The sequence below is a fragment of the Eufriesea mexicana genome, unplaced genomic scaffold (assembly GCF_001483705.2).
Source record: "Eufriesea mexicana isolate 0111107269 unplaced genomic scaffold, ASM148370v2 scaffold8839, whole genome shotgun sequence".
Lineage (NCBI taxonomy): Eukaryota > Metazoa > Arthropoda > Insecta > Hymenoptera > Apidae > Eufriesea > Eufriesea mexicana.
The window spans coordinates 190477-206296 of record NW_016916568.1 but is presented as its reverse complement, the minus strand read 5'-3'; the positions used below and the strand labels follow the sequence as shown (position 1 = coordinate 206296).

At 26.0% G+C, this 15820-nt stretch overlaps 4 protein-coding genes across 7 annotated transcripts in view; 2 read left to right on the top strand and 2 right to left on the bottom strand.

The window, feature by feature from the left end:
- The window catches only part of LOC108552971 (tRNA (guanine-N(7)-)-methyltransferase), a 17776-nt gene extending 14727 nt beyond the window's left edge, over positions 1-3049 (top strand). The window contains exons 2-7 of the mRNA XM_017907686.1: positions 1852-1988; positions 2084-2226; positions 2296-2480; positions 2553-2666; positions 2747-2848; positions 2918-3049. Of these exons, the coding sequence (XP_017763175.1) occupies positions 1903-1988; positions 2084-2226; positions 2296-2480; positions 2553-2666; positions 2747-2848; positions 2918-3049 (762 nt within the window). The 5' untranslated portion in view covers positions 1852-1902. The remainder of the gene's footprint in view (positions 1-1851; positions 1989-2083; positions 2227-2295; positions 2481-2552; positions 2667-2746; positions 2849-2917) is intronic.
- A 52-nt stretch (positions 3050-3101) lies between these two features.
- Positions 3102-8868, bottom strand: LOC108552968 (coiled-coil domain-containing protein 108). Its single transcript, XM_017907685.1, has 19 exons — positions 8752-8868; positions 8347-8563; positions 7797-8062; positions 7434-7713; positions 7166-7354; positions 6875-7079; positions 6549-6794; positions 6201-6432; positions 5760-6116; positions 5591-5679; positions 5255-5525; positions 4922-5137; positions 4664-4852; positions 4355-4608; positions 4034-4286; positions 3742-3965; positions 3466-3634; positions 3262-3400; positions 3102-3178 (listed from the first exon to the last, which is right to left on the bottom strand). Exons 1-19 carry the CDS (start codon positions 8857-8859, stop codon positions 3102-3104), a joined length of 3981 nt encoding a protein of 1326 aa, XP_017763174.1. The 5' UTR covers positions 8860-8868.
- Positions 8869-9002: 134 nt separating this feature from the next.
- On the top strand, positions 9003-10482 carry LOC108553003 (uncharacterized). 4 transcript variants are annotated; one of them, XM_017907743.1, is made up of 5 exons: positions 9096-9175; positions 9251-9344; positions 9428-9483; positions 9589-9847; positions 9926-10482. In XM_017907743.1, the coding sequence occupies exons 2-5, from the start codon at positions 9251-9253 to the stop codon at positions 10387-10389; spliced, it is 873 nt and encodes a 290-aa protein (XP_017763232.1). In that variant the 5' UTR covers positions 9096-9175; the 3' UTR covers positions 10390-10482. The 4 variants fall into 4 exon arrangements, with proteins under 4 accessions (XP_017763230.1, XP_017763231.1, XP_017763232.1 ...); XM_017907744.1 differs by having other exon boundaries at positions 9138-9175; positions 9248-9344; XM_017907741.1 differs by having other exon boundaries at positions 9003-9175; positions 9248-9483.
- On the bottom strand, positions 10474-13831 carry LOC108553002 (acylamino-acid-releasing enzyme). The gene is made up of 13 exons (XM_017907740.1): positions 13774-13831; positions 13482-13699; positions 13242-13405; positions 13015-13163; positions 12674-12938; positions 12433-12581; positions 12197-12365; positions 11861-12115; positions 11661-11798; positions 11351-11571; positions 11163-11242; positions 10721-10942; positions 10474-10612 (listed from the first exon to the last, which is right to left on the bottom strand). The coding sequence occupies exons 1-13, from the start codon at positions 13786-13788 to the stop codon at positions 10495-10497; spliced, it is 2163 nt and encodes a 720-aa protein (XP_017763229.1). The 5' UTR covers positions 13789-13831; the 3' UTR covers positions 10474-10494.
- Between the last annotated feature and the right edge of the window lie 1989 nt (positions 13832-15820).

Genomic DNA, 15820 nt, shown 5'->3' with positions numbered 1-15820 from the left:
TAATTAAAATAAAAATTAAATATTATTATTTATTTATAATATATTGTAATATAAATAAATAATATAATTAAAACAAATACATTATGAATAATTAAAACTTAATCTCTCAACTGTAGGATATTTTGAAAAATATATATTATAATATAACATGACTTAAGCTTTAAATTAAAATCAAATTTATATTTTATGATAAAAATAAATTTTAGATTTTATGAAAATTATTCTTCATTACAGAGTACATCTATTTGATTAAAGTTTATAAAATGTAATCTTCAAATATTATGCAAACAACTGTAAAAAGAAATATTTTAATAAAGCTCCTACCTTGTAGAATTTAAGTACAATTTATTATTAATATCATTTAATATCAATATCTTTAATTATTTAATGATTTTGTTTTAAATATTGTCAATAAGAAGAACCTAATATTGTTAAATTAACTATTCTATTTGATCTATTCTTTTAAATTTCATTCCTATTGTACTATTTCGTTACATCGCATAGGCTAAACAGTTTCTCGAGAAATCGCAAACTCATTTGTTTCGGACACGATCTTAATTTTATTTTTACTTGCTTACGACTTCTGTTACTTATTTTTTAATAAATTTAATTACCTTAAAAAATAACTCCAAATAAATCTAGTATACCAAATCGAATTTTTTTTATATAACACGAATACGTAATTACTTCCACGTGATAAGATATAATAATTGGTATCATTGTTTAAAAATTACTCTTTGGAAAATGACGCCACATTAAATTTAAAATATTTACAATCTGAAAATTAAAAAATTTTTATTCATGCTCTTCGCATAATTATAATTGATACATGATACGTACATATTTTGTAGTCAAAATTATAACATCATTTCGATTTTCCATAAATGCTTTGGAAAAAAACTATGTATAACAGTTATTAATAGGAATATCTGGAATCATTGCAACCTTTGATAATAATTAGCTAATATGTGTAATTAATTACTTCTGTTCAATACAATACCTTGTTAAATAACCTTTACTATAGTTTAACGTTTCTATTGACAGTAGAATTGAAGTAGCAGGAGCAAACAGAACTATAAATTAAAATTGGTAGCCTATATCTTTCTCTCCTTATCTAATATCACTCTATCATCCGCTATCATTCTACATTTCTGTTATTAAAGGAGTATGTACATATATCAGGAGTAAATGAAATTATAAAATAAGAATGATGGCATTATCTTTTGTCCTTATCCTTGATTATTCCTTATGTAAAAATTTCTTTTTTCTATTTTATCTTTACACTTCTCTTTGCATAGCAAACTCTACGCTCATTCTGTGAGCCTAATATAAGAGGATGCTCCTAACTGAAAATATTTGAACAGATTGACGAAATCAGAGAATGTGCTTACAATAGGAAATTTAAAATTTATAAATAAGGAATATAGTAAATCTATATTATATTTTAGTTATTAAATAAGCAATTCAAATAAGTATAATTATAATATTCCTGATAAATACTTAAAAATTTTGTCTATCGAATCGGAAAATAAGATAATTTTAGTCATAAGATAATAATTAACAAATAGTGTGCAGTAATAAAATGAATTAGTTTAATAATACTAATATTTTTAAATTAAAGTTTCATATCAACAATTTAATTATTTTTTAATTTTATTATGAATTTAAATTACGTATTTATATCTCTTTATATATTATATAACTCTCTATAAATAAATATTTCTTTCTTTCAATATTACAATTATTTTATATTAATATCGTTTTATAATAATTCTACATAAAATATCTTGTCAAATACAATTCGAAATTTCGTAAATATATTTGATTTCTTTTTAAGTAAATTTTACTCAGGTTAGGTTAAGTTGTTGTGTCACCCACGTGGATTGTACTTTGACAACCAACATGTCAGAACCGCTAGCATTGCCACAAAAAAAGTATTATAGACAACGTGCACATTCAAATCCTATAGCGGACCACTGTTTTGAATAGTAAGCAATTATTTTGTGTATAAAAAATATAAATTTTAATTTTAACGAAAGTTAGATTTTACATTAATATTTTTTTCTTTGGAATGAAATTTCAGCCCTATTAAACCAAATTTAATGGACTGGAGTTCAATATATCCACATTATTTTCCAATTAACAAAGAAGAATTCAAAGAAAATAATGTTTCACAAAAATGTGTTGAGTTTGTGGATATTGGTTGTGGCTACGGAGGATTATTAGGTACAACAAATTTTGATTTTATATATTATATTGTTTTTCTTATTATTAATAGAATATTTTATGCAATAGTTACACTGTCACCAATGTTCCCTGATAATTTAATTCTGGGTATGGAGATTAGAGTAAAAGTTTCTGATTATGTTATGGATCGTATAACTGCATTAAGATCACAAAATATTGGACAATACCAAAACATTGCATGTTTGAGAACTAATGCAATGAAATATCTACCAAATTACTTTAATAAAGGCCAGGTATAATAAGGTATAACTATATTTTTAAACCTACAATTTTGATTATTTTTACTTATTATTTTATGTTTGTAGTTGAAGAAGATGTTTTTCTTATATCCAGATCCACACTTTAAAAAGTCTAAACACAAATGGAGGATTATAAATAAGACACTTTTAGCAGAGTATGCTTATGTGTTGACTGAAGGAGTAATATATTTTATAAAATATTATTTAAATCCTTTTATTTCTCTTTTATCTCAATAAATAATTATAAATATCATTTAAAGGCCATTATATATACAATGACAGATGTTAAAGATTTACACGAATGGATAGTAAAACATTTTCATGAACATCCATTGTTTGATGATGTTTCCAAAGAAGAACTGGTAAGTTTTGTTACTTATTTTATCAGAACAAAACTCATAATTACATTACAAAAAAATTTGTTTATAAAGGATAAAGATCCTGTTGTTGAGAAATTATATGAAAGCACAGAGGAAGGCCAAAAAGTGACAAGAAATAAAGGAGACAAATTTCTAGCTGTATTTAAACGTGTTCCAGATTCATTTGAGGAAAAACATAGTTGATAACATAATGCCTTATATATTTGTACATAAATGAAGACATATTTTGTAATCACTACACAAAAGAGACTCTAAATCCTGTTCTCAAGTGTTGAGAATGTGATTCATCTTCATCATCAGATGTACTATTAGCTAAAACAAATATCATTTAAATAAATGTTAGACTTTACCAAAAAAAAAAAATCTGCAAAAGATTGAAATGAATAAATTACTACCTTCTTTGAAATTATTTTCAAGGTCAGTTCTTTTTTGTTTAGGTAACATTTTGATGTAGTTACGATGTCGTACATCTTCATTATGGATTAAATGCGTAATTTTTAAAGAAAACTCATCATGTACTATCATAAATAACATCTAAAAAATAATTTACAATTAGGTCTCAATAGAAAAGTAATTCTAAATGAAATCTTTTTCTTTACTTGTTCTAGTATCGAATCAATAAGTGTCAGTGGCGGCGATATGTACGATCTACGTACTAATGTTCTTCGTTCCGAAAGATCCATCATGAATTGAGAATAATACAAATTTCTTTTAGGAATTAAATTATTTTCAACTATATTCTTAAATCTTTCACTATTAACAATGTCCCTAAAAATGATTAATTTTATTGTCTTACTACAAAATACCTGATTTCGATAATAATCACAATAACAATTATTTATAAAAATATTACAAATCAAAGAAGCAACTTTTACCATAACAAGCCTTCCAAAATAAATGTTACTACATAGAGCTCTTTCTCTTTTATAATACTGCAATTTTTACTATCATCAAAAAAAATCATATTTGATGGAGAAGCTTTCAATTCTTCTAATAAAGTTACTCTTATATTTTCATCTTCCACAGGATATATACTGGAACGTAAACTCAATGTTTTATAATATTGCTCTGGTTTATCAAGTATTTTTAACCATGGTTTCTATATAGAACATCAACAATTTATAACACAATGTCTTCATTATGAAATATTAATTATTAGTTACTTACTGGCACATGAATGCCTTTTTCTGTAATGGTAAATTGCCCTTCTAATTCCTGATTGAGAATATTATATTTTATAATACTTCTTTGGTAGTCTCTTCGTTTAGTAGCATTAAAAAATATACAAAGTATTTGAATACTGATTCGACAAGAATACCCTTTAGTATAAACTTTTACCCTAAAACTTTGCACTGCATTTGGATGTAATATACCCTTCCGTGGAAATACGTCAACGTCGAGCATTTTTGAATTATCGTGACTAGAGATATTTAGTAATTTAAAGAAACCTAACAAAGAATCACATTTACTTAAAAATTCAAAGAGTACCATTTCCACTCATAAGCGAGTGCATCAAAATCTAAGTTGTTGTATATTAGAAGCATTTTAACTATAGAATTATGTGTAGATATACAACATATGTCAATGCAATCAACACTGAAATATGCAGGAAATAATGGAGTTTTACAAGCACAATAAGATGGTATTGTTTTTCTAGTACTGATTGATCTAAAATCAAAAGTTGCCTCTCCTTTTAATGTCAATTCTTGTGTCTTATCACCCATGGTTATTGGAAATGTTACCTAAAAAATGTAATATTAGTAATTTCTAAATTATCTAATTTTCAATTTATAATACCTTATATGCACCAAACATTCTAGGTTGAAAACTGAAAAGGAGAGGAATAGCAGTTCTAGCTTTTATGATACCATTTTTTGCTAAGCATGAAAATACTCTACACTGATAGTCATTATTTATTTTATAGATATTATTAGTATCTATAGTGTATGGCAAATCATTATTTGTAATATTGAATATCCAATGTGCCTAGAATTTTATTATATTAATTTATCTTATACTGATATAAAGCATGAAGAAGATATAAAACTATTATACCCTATATGTTATTCCCTTGTTTCCAAAATAAATGTTTCCAAAATTTATTATTGCAGTACTTAAGAAATAATCTTGTGATTGAGATTCAGTTAGACAATTAATGATCACGTTTAAAATAATATGACGATCATGTCCAATGTCTAAGTCCCAACATATAACTGTTTTTCCAACCAATGTGTATCGTATACTCATACCAATTACAGTTTCTTCTTTTGGCTGCAAAATATAATCAATTAATATTACTTTCAAGTCTATATTTATTTTAATAGTGTATTTTGTAAAAACTTTAGTGAAAATAAAAAAAAATATACAACTTATATTTAAAGTTTGTACCTTTAGTATATTTGATTTTATGTAAGCTATACAAAGATTTTTATGTATGCATTCAGTTTCAGTATGTTCAAGCAAATAATTAACTGTTTTTACAACAGGTTTACAGGAACATTGCTTAATTCTTTTTAAAGCTAATGAAACAGGTAATGTTGAAGGATTTATTATTATCCACTTAATTAAGATAGTTCCCTCATTTATGAGCATTGGGAAAAGATCAATGTTTATGGCTTTTTTTTCTCCTGGCAATATATCTCCCAAATTTTTATTTAATCTAAACAAAATAATCATCATGGATAATATATCAGTAACATAGTACAATTAAAAAAATTAATATACCTATTTATTTGCAGTGTATGCCATAAAAATTGTTTGCTTATATGCATTGAATAGTTTTGATTATATCCAAAAGCACATATATTCTGTACCTAATACATATATTATATATATAAAAATTATAATTTTATGTAATTTGGTATCTTTATGATTAAATTAATTCTAATTTTACTTTTATTGTGGGCAAAATACACATGCAACATACATTGCAAATTTGTATTGGACTTTGTCTAGCTACTAATACATCTGATCGAAAACTAATTCTTATTAGATACTGAATTACAAATTCATAATATACTGCTGTACGTGGAGTAATAGAAACTATAATTTTTTTACGAGATCCTGAAAAAATTGTTTCTGATAATGGATGTAATTTAACATCTTCTTCAATATTTCCAAGTGGCCAATTGCGATGAGTACAAATTAATTTATAATAAATATCTACTGCACTAGAATTAATAAGATCAAAAGATAACATTTTAGTATTGTTATATTCCAATTCTCCAAAATTTAATTCGTTTGGAGTAGCCTAAAAAATTAAGCAAATAAAAAATAAATGTTTTTTTATTTTTATTTCATATTAAATCTGAAAGTTACTTCGCATAAATTTTACCTTTAATGACCCTGTTGCACTATTTCCACGAACACGTATAGTTATACAGCGTTTTGATCCAATGCTAATTCCATTTTTTATAACAATTAAAACACATTGTACCTCAAAATCATAGTCTACATTTGATTCAGTTGGAGAAAAGGTGCATTCTTGATGGTATATATCATTTGCATTAATTTCTCCATTCATATGCTGCATATCAAGTTCAGGTGGCAACTGATAAAATTGATATCTATATATAAATAAATGTCTCTAATTAAGAAATATATTAAAATATTACTTTAATATTATGCACTTCAAAATGTATTTATTTAACATATTTTTATTTAAATAAGAAGGTTGACTTACTTTATTCTATGACGAGTAACATTTCGCATTCCCAGTTGTAAAAACTGCTGACAACCTGACATAGTTGTTGGAAAATTTAATACATTATTATTGCTAAAAACAATATTTGCATATTCTGCGTATCCTTTAAAATCTATATAACTCTCATTTTTTGTATTTCCATTAAAGTATATTGTCCATCTTTCTACATAAATCTGTTCATTTTGGGGTTTAGATGTCATTCCTACTACAATTATTTGATAATCTCTGTAATTGCATTATTTAACTATCACTAATTTACAATCAAGGTTGAATTTACAAATGCATTTAAAAATTATATGACATACTGATAAATTACACCAAGCATTGGTTTTACAATAAAGTGACTTGCTGGTGGTGAAACAAATTGAAACATAAGAGGTAAATGACCAAATTTCTTAATCAGAAAAGTGGTATAAATTGGATATGATGGCACACATGGTGGCATTATTATAGTTTGTGGAATTTCATATTGTGGTATCCATCCATTTGATGTGACAGGAAAAGAGTGACCTAAGATGTATAAAAACTTTAAAATAAAATATTTAAACAATTTTAATTAACTTTATCATAAACTTTTTTATAATATAATATTAGACCTATCACTGTTACTGATGTAACAAATGGAAAAGTAGATAGCATTTTATGTTTGAAGAAAACAGAACAAATTATCTCTCCTCCAAAAAGATTACTTTTTACATTAGGATTAAATGTAAGTTCAAACAGAGTAGATTGATTTGCATGAATTAGCATTTCAGAAGGTGTTATATTAAAAATTTCATCAGTATCTATAATATAATATATGAACTAAAAGTCATTTTGTAACATTAACTTTATGTTATTTATAAAAAAAGAAAGAAAAATTACCTTTTTCCCAGGTAATTAATAAACTTGAATTAGTATGGTTTGTTAGACATATCGAATGAGATATTTTCTGGATATTTTCTACATTTACATCTACTTGACCAAAATTGAAATAATGCCTTGATAAAGATACAGGGGGTATATCTCCTAATGTATCAATTACATCTCTCAAATATCCTTTAAAGCCATTTTTTTCTTTCCACGGATAAGTAAAAGAATCTATATTATCTTTCTTAATGGATACTGAGCTACAATAGCCATATAATTCTATAATAATTGGTTCCTATATTTTAGGTAAATTTTTAAATAAAGAATAATTTTTAATAAATAATTATAAAGTATTATTGGTTTAGTTTTTTAATTTACTTGATTTAATATTAAAACAACTAAATAATAAGTGTATCTTCCCTCTTTTGGCGGTGTAAACGTAATTGTAATATATTTTCGAGAGGAAGGTTTAATAATACCGTATTTTGCGTCTAACTGAAAAGACTTATGATTTTCGTCTATATTAAACATAAAAATCGCGGCAACTTTAGAATTATTCGTTAACTTAATTCGCTTTTTAACCTGAGGATTCTTTATCATGCAATTCAAGAAAATCTTTGTTGTTGAACAGATTACTTCAGGACCTGTTAAAAAATATTAAGAAATGAAATACATAAAAACAGATAAGAAATCGTTTAGATAATAAGATGAAACTAATGCACAAATAAATAAAAATTTTAAATTATTTCTATTGTACATAATTTTATTTTTAATAAAAATTAAGTTTGGAATATGTAATAAATATGAATTAAATCATTCGATATTCTGCATTATATAGAACCCAAAATGTATATCGCTAAATATAAATTAAAATACAAATAATTTTTAATTAAACTGTATACAGAGATATAAGTTTTATGGTAAATACCGATAGCATATCCATAGGTAATAATTTTCAGACACGTTCCATTGGAATCTATAATTATAAAATAATCAACATTTTTAGAAGCTACAAGAGGCCGATAATTTATTTCGCATAAGAATTTTTCATCAGGGCCTAACGTCCAAGTATATGAACGTAAATGAAATACATAATCTAAAGGATTTGTAGTGGGATCTCTTTGAACCTGATATATTTGTTCCTTCTGCAATGAACAAATTAGAAAATGCAATGTTTCTTCGCGAATTATAATTGTTGATTGAATATGTTGATAAAGAAATGAATTTTAAAAAAAATTACGTATCTACGAAAAAGATGTTAAAATTTACTTTTTTGTAGAAATATTTTTGCACTTTAAGTGAATAATTATAATTAAGTATCAAATATACTTACATAAGATTCATTCCAAATCTCTATTGTTTTCATTGCCGTTTTACCAATCTCCACATCACCATAATCGAGTTTAATTACTTTCATTTTACCCCAGAAATCGTCATTCATCTCAAAGATTTTGTTCCTCTTAACTTTAGCTAGAGAAGATAACGTTTGTATTGCAATGTATATATTTTAATTTAAAATGTATCTTGTCGAGATTATTGATCTCGATCTCGATCTCGATCTCAATCTCGATCTCGCGTGCTTGGTTCTCTCGTATATGGGGATATATGTCATAGACATGATGGTGACGTTATTGGTATTCTTTATAGCTTTTTGACAGTTCCTGTAAAAATGGCTCGATGGAATATTTTATACCTTCTTTGTTTATTATTTTTTGCGAACAATTACATAAATTATAGTTCGTCTACTTACGTTCAATGTGAGTCTTTTCGAATAAATACGATTGATTTTTCTTTATTATTTAAAAGGATATTTAACGTATAACCTCTAGTAGATGATATGGAGTCAGAAAAATTATGTCAAATACTCGGTGGAAAGTCACCTATTAACATCGCGACCGGTGCGGCGACAGTCTGGTCGAAATACATGTACGAGCAATGGAAAAATGTTCGCAGTAATATTCAATGTAAGTTCAAATTTACAACTGCTAAAGGATTTGGATTATTTGCAGTTATTCAAAAAATGTCCTTTAGACGAAATGGAACACAGTGCATAGATTATGTACAAGTAAGTAATGATAATGAGGTAATATGATTAGGTATTCAATAAAGAATTACTGAATTATTTAATAATATTGATTTGTATATAAAAATGTTTGAAAATTCCTTCTAGTTTATGAGAAAAGATCATCATCGGACGGAGAAGTTTTGTGGTTCTCTTGATCGCAGTAAAATAAAATATTATGTAGTTCCTGAACCAGAGGACAGTGTATACTCATCTGAATCACAACCATTAGTAAGGACTTATGCTGAATATGATCCAAGTGATCAAAAATCTAGTGCAGAATTAGAAACTGAGATATTCATTTCAAAGCAAAAATTACATGAGGGGGAGTTCCTTGCTCTTGGTATTGCTTATACTACTTTTACAAGTAAGTTTGTTTGATCTCAACAGTTTTCCATAAACATCAGAATACATTACATTTTTATTATACTGCTTAAAACTATAGACTGCAGTAACGTGGACATGAATGAATATAAATCAATTGGTCACAATGCCTGCATGCCTAATCGATTCTTTTGTGATGGAATTTACAATTGTGTACCAGCTATTTGTTTTGATGAAGATAAGTGTTCAAGACAGAATGAAATCATTAGCAATGGTACAGGTGCAAAAGTAAAAGTGGGTGCAGTGATTACTTTGATTTTATGCTTAACCATATTTGTTATGTGTTTATGGATATATAAAAGATCACAAAAGTTATGTTGGTCTATGGATTGTGTTAATCCAAATGCATGTCCAAGACCAGCACCATTACCGATAATATTACATGAGTATGAAGGATCTGTAATTCCATCAATGCCCTCCGCACCAATGTTAGAAGTCGCAGTTCCTTCATCAGTTGCTGATAAAAATTTACCACCTAGTTATGATTCACTATTTCCAGAGCACAGTAATTCTATTAGATCATAATCGTAAATATAAATTTTTATATGTAATTCATAGTGACAACGTATTTTCTAATGTTTTTTTTTTTTTTTACAAAATTATCAATTATCACCATCATCGTACCATTATCTATGTGTTATGTGAACATGTCCCAATATGTTCATGTAGCCACAAACAGGCATTAATAACATTATCAATTTCAGCAATTCCTGATGCCAAAGGATGGTTATCTTCATAAAGTAGCATCCTGTAATATTATATTTTATATGATATTATATTTTGATATTTAAATAGTATTAAAATGAAAAAAAAAATATAGTGTAATTTGTAATTTGTACTTATAAAACTTGCGTACTTTGTTTTAACATTATTCGCTTTAAGACGGTAATACCACAGCTTTCCTTGAGACGAAGGTACACGTAAATCGTTCGAGCCAATACATAACAAAGTTGGAGCTTTCACTTTATCAGCATGAATAATCGGGGAACACTGAAACATCTTCACAAGCATCTGAACTTGGTCTGATTCTGAGATTGGTATGCTTTCATCAAAGGGATAATTGGCTTCAGCAGCACACCTGAAATTAAATACATTATGCAATCAATAACTGAAATAAAAATTCTATTTGATAAATCTAATCTTTGTGTTATTGTGTTATTTTTTTTACTTTTTGTTATACTCTATTCTACATTTAAGCTTACTTCATTGTCTCTTCCTTACTCAGAGTATTGCGACTGTAATACAGTTAAACTAATTGAGAACTATGAAAAATCTTTAAAAATATGTGAACATTTTACCAGTCTGGAATATCTGATATAGTGTACATAGCAGCAATGTCGATTACAGGATTTCTGGCAACAACAGCTTTGTATAAATCCTAAAATGAATTGGCATATTTTATTAGACATTATCAATTTTACAAATTAAATTGCTAAATACAAATTTAATATACTCAAAAAGAATGTTAAATAATTTACGAACTTACTGGATATTTAGCACTTAAATGAGTGACTAAAAATCCTCCATGTGAACCGCCAGTTATTCCCATTCTGTCTGAGTTTAACCATGGATATTTCTGTAAAGCTTCTTTTGTAGCAGTTACGCAATCCTTGACATCAACATTTCCAACTTTTCCTTGGAGATATTCAACATTTTTAGAACCCATGCCAGTAGATCCACGATAATTAACTTGTACCACTGCAAAGCCTAAAATATATAATTTTTATTAAGAAAACTTATGCATGCATTATCAAAATAAATCCTTGAATATAAATCACTAAAAATCTAATATTTACCAGATAAAACAAACAAAAAGTAATCAAGTACAAATAAATTTGCATAGTTAGAATGAGGTCCACCATGTGGTACAATTATTAAAGGTACAGATTTATCACATCCACTATTTGGCCCAAAATAAATAAAGTTGAAGTGTTCTAAAATTATTAAAAAATATTTAGTTTATATTTCTCAATTATTGAAATATTAAATTACTTACTAATTTCTTCATTGTTATCATAATCATATTCTGAAGGCTCGTACATTAAATTTTCAGAACCAGGAATCGACGTGGAAACAGAAACTTTACTTCTTTTAATATGACCACTAATAACTGAATTTGAGTCAAACTTTCCTACTGTAAGCATAGGTGGTTCCAGAAGAGATGTTTCCAAAAATGCAATAACATTATCTTTTACATCCAAAATAATAAGACTACTTTTATCATTTTGAATTTCAGTTATAGCTTTCGTTTCTATGAATTATATATTTTTTATTAATAATTTAAAAAAATTTTAATTTTTTAATTTTTACTAATTATATTTTGATTTTTTACTTGTGTTAACGATATAAGAACGGGTATTATTCTGTTGAGGTGTACTCAAAAATATATATTGTGAATCAACGCTCCAACATCGTCTTGGTAAGCGGCCATATAAGCCATAAAACTTTTCAGCATTTTGAATAGGTATACTTGAAGGTACAATGTCAACAAGCACATCAGCCTAAATAGAAATCAATGACGTAAATTTAAATAAAATTAATATGAAACTAGATATGTTGTATAAATACCTTCGAATTTTCTGAATTGAATTCAAGGTACATAAGTCTGTGAGCATTATGATGTGCACCACCTGCTTCTCTTTCTAACCAGATTAAATATTTTCTATCAGGGCTAAATCTAGGGCTATGAACAGCACACCCATCATTTGATATCTTTTCTAAAAAATATATGTATCTGTATATATTTATTATCAATATTTATGTATATGATCTTAACTTATAAGTTAAAAAATAACAAAATATTTCTTACTGTATTCGCCATCTTTCAACAAAAATATCCAAGAAAGTCTATTAGTACAGGCAATAAGACCTAAATGTCTTGGCTCATGTTTCCAGGCTACACCAACTATACTTTCACTATCTTCAGTCCATAATACTTGTGCAGGTGATAGTTCATTTGGTATACCTGAGAGAGCTGAAATTGTGTCTGCAGTTGTATCAAGGACAGCAACAACTGGATGGTGTTTACCTACCAATTGTTCTCCCCAATGAGGTTTGTAAATATATTCATTACCCTGCGTTAAATATTTTATCAATTAAAGCTTAACTTAGTTGCACTATATTTACATTAAACAAAATAAAATAATTTACCACTGTTATTTCATCTTCTGCCTTTTTATCTTTATCCTCTTTATTACAAGGTTTCTGTTTATAAAATGGCTCAGATTTTGGTAGCTTTTTTTCAGCAATATATAACACTTTTGTTTTATCTGGAGACCATTGAAAAGAAGCAAATTCAGCTAGCAATAGAAAAAAATAAAATTTTTTAAATCCTATTAAATATTACACATGTATTAATATTTTACATCAATAATTACAATCAGTATATACATCTCCATGTACATCTAAAGCTGCTAAATCATAATTTTTTACAAGCCTTTGTTTATCCCAGATTTCAATAAACTGTTTTGTAGTGTTTTCAATTGTAGCTTGTCTCAAGACAGCTCTACGTTGATTATCTTCCGTAAAATCAGACAGAAGTCTATAAAAAAAAAGTATCAAATGTATATTACAATAATATAACAAAATTATATTTTTATAATAGATATGCATCATACTCTGTTGTAATATCAATGGGAAAACTTTCAGATTGTACTTGTAACTCAGAATTTAAAATATGTGTCTGAAAAAATTTTTGATTTGTCTTCCTCTCTAAATTTCTTTGAGACCATGCACTTTGTATTGATATTTTATTTTCATGTAGCTCTAGAATTTTTGCACCGCTTAGAGATGGATTTCGTGCTAATGTTTTGTATAAATTGACAATTTTTTCAATCTATAATATATTTTAAATTACAATTTTTCTAATTTTATAAGAATAGCAAATTAATATCTTCAATTTTTGCATACCTGATTTGATGCCATTATATGTACAGATATTTATTCTTCAACTTCTTTTCAAATTCTGTTATAGATCTGCAATGAATATGCTATAAATAGGCTTTCAAATCTTGATAAGGATCAGACATTGATAACAAGAGTAAATAATTAATAGCACAATAAATTTATGAGAGTGTCTCACATGATAACTTAATTATTTCTAAACGATAATTTGTGAATAAAAAGTACAATTATATTAATAATTCAAGATTTCTTTAAAAGAAAGTAAACATTGTTCTAAGATTAGACTAAGGTTATTTTATTACAAATATTATTATACCTCATTTATTTGATATTTTATATATATTATATTACAATTTATTTAAAAAATATTATTTACTAATAAAATAAATAATAACAAATATTAATAATTGTTTTCATTAAAATTTAAGGCTTTGATATTAATGTTTTATGCATAAAATAAATAATTTACAAAACACTAACAAATTAAAATGTATTTTATATCTTGTAATTATATTTTTAAAGGTGTTTGAAAGTTATTACGTACTTATTTAATAATATTTTTTACTTTTATATAAAAATTACTTGACTTTTGAGTTGGTAGCAATGGAAGAAGAAAAGAGCAATTTTAGCGCTAGGTTTGAAGTTATATGGATCATAAAGCTATGCTAGTTGAATGAAAATGTTAGACATTATTATAGTACAAACTTTCAATATCAATTTGCTAAATTTGTGTTTTTATTTTATATTAATTTGCAGCATACTAACACGTCGCAAGCTTCATGTAATTTGTACGCATAACATTATCAATAAAATTCTACAATAATTTTATTTTAATAAATAACACGATCCAACAAATTTTAACTTTTTCTCAAATCTTCTTCAAGAGAGTCTACAAAATATGATACCGTATAGCCAATTCGTGCTGGATAAAAAACTTAGTAAGAATGCTAGAATGGTGCGTAAAAGGTACACTCAACAGCTTATTTTTAAACTTTAATGATAAATTACAATTGTTCAAAAACATAAATAATTATAATTATGGATATAGATAAATTCGGAACACTCTAACCCAACTAAGATAAGAATGAATATCCTAATTTTTTATTTTTCGTGTAATTTATTTTAGCCAAAAATCGTGCGTTTTTATAAAAACTCATATTTTTCGAAAACTGGTAATAAAGTTTGCAGATTCGTATTTAGAAAGATAAACTCTATAAGAATTATCCAATGGATATTACAGATTTGAGAAAAAATTAAAATTTGTTGGACAGTGTAATCAAAGTATAAAAAAATTTATTAGAACAAAAAATTTATTTACAATCTATAATTTTACAAACTTATTTAAGCTATATACTTCATATGTACAGTTCGCAACAATCATACATGGTCTTAATAACTTATTCGAGAAACATATCTATAAATATCGTATAAAAATAATTTTGAATCGTTTTATATTTCATCGAGGTTAATGTTGTTTGTTTTTAAATAAATTTAAAACGGAATATTATAAAAGTACATACTACTACATAATTATAAAAGACCACTTAAATTGATACAAAATATTGATAAAAAATAATATAAACTGTATGAAATCTTATTAAAAAATTTTTGAAAAATTCTCACTAATATCGCGTCGTAAGTTTAGAAATTATCAAACAAGATTTCTTGTTTAAACATATGTTGCGAAATGTTTCCTTTTTGAAAGGTGCGTCATCTTTACATAAGATCAAATTATCATATAAATTAATGTACATACATATACATATTATATTAAGATATACTTATACCAACATCAGTCGTGCATTCGTTGAAAGTCATTTATAGTTCCGTTTTACGTATTCAAAGTGGTCTAACTCTATCGAAATTAAAAAGAAATTTCAATAGAACATTTACTTTAAACTATATAGTTTTTTAAACAATTTCATGTGTGGTAAATTTACTAAAGTAAATTCGCAATTAATCTAAACACTTACAAAGCATCATCGCGAATATAGAATGTAAATTATATCCATAAGAAGTATTTTTAATTTTCACAGCTAATACTTATCATGTA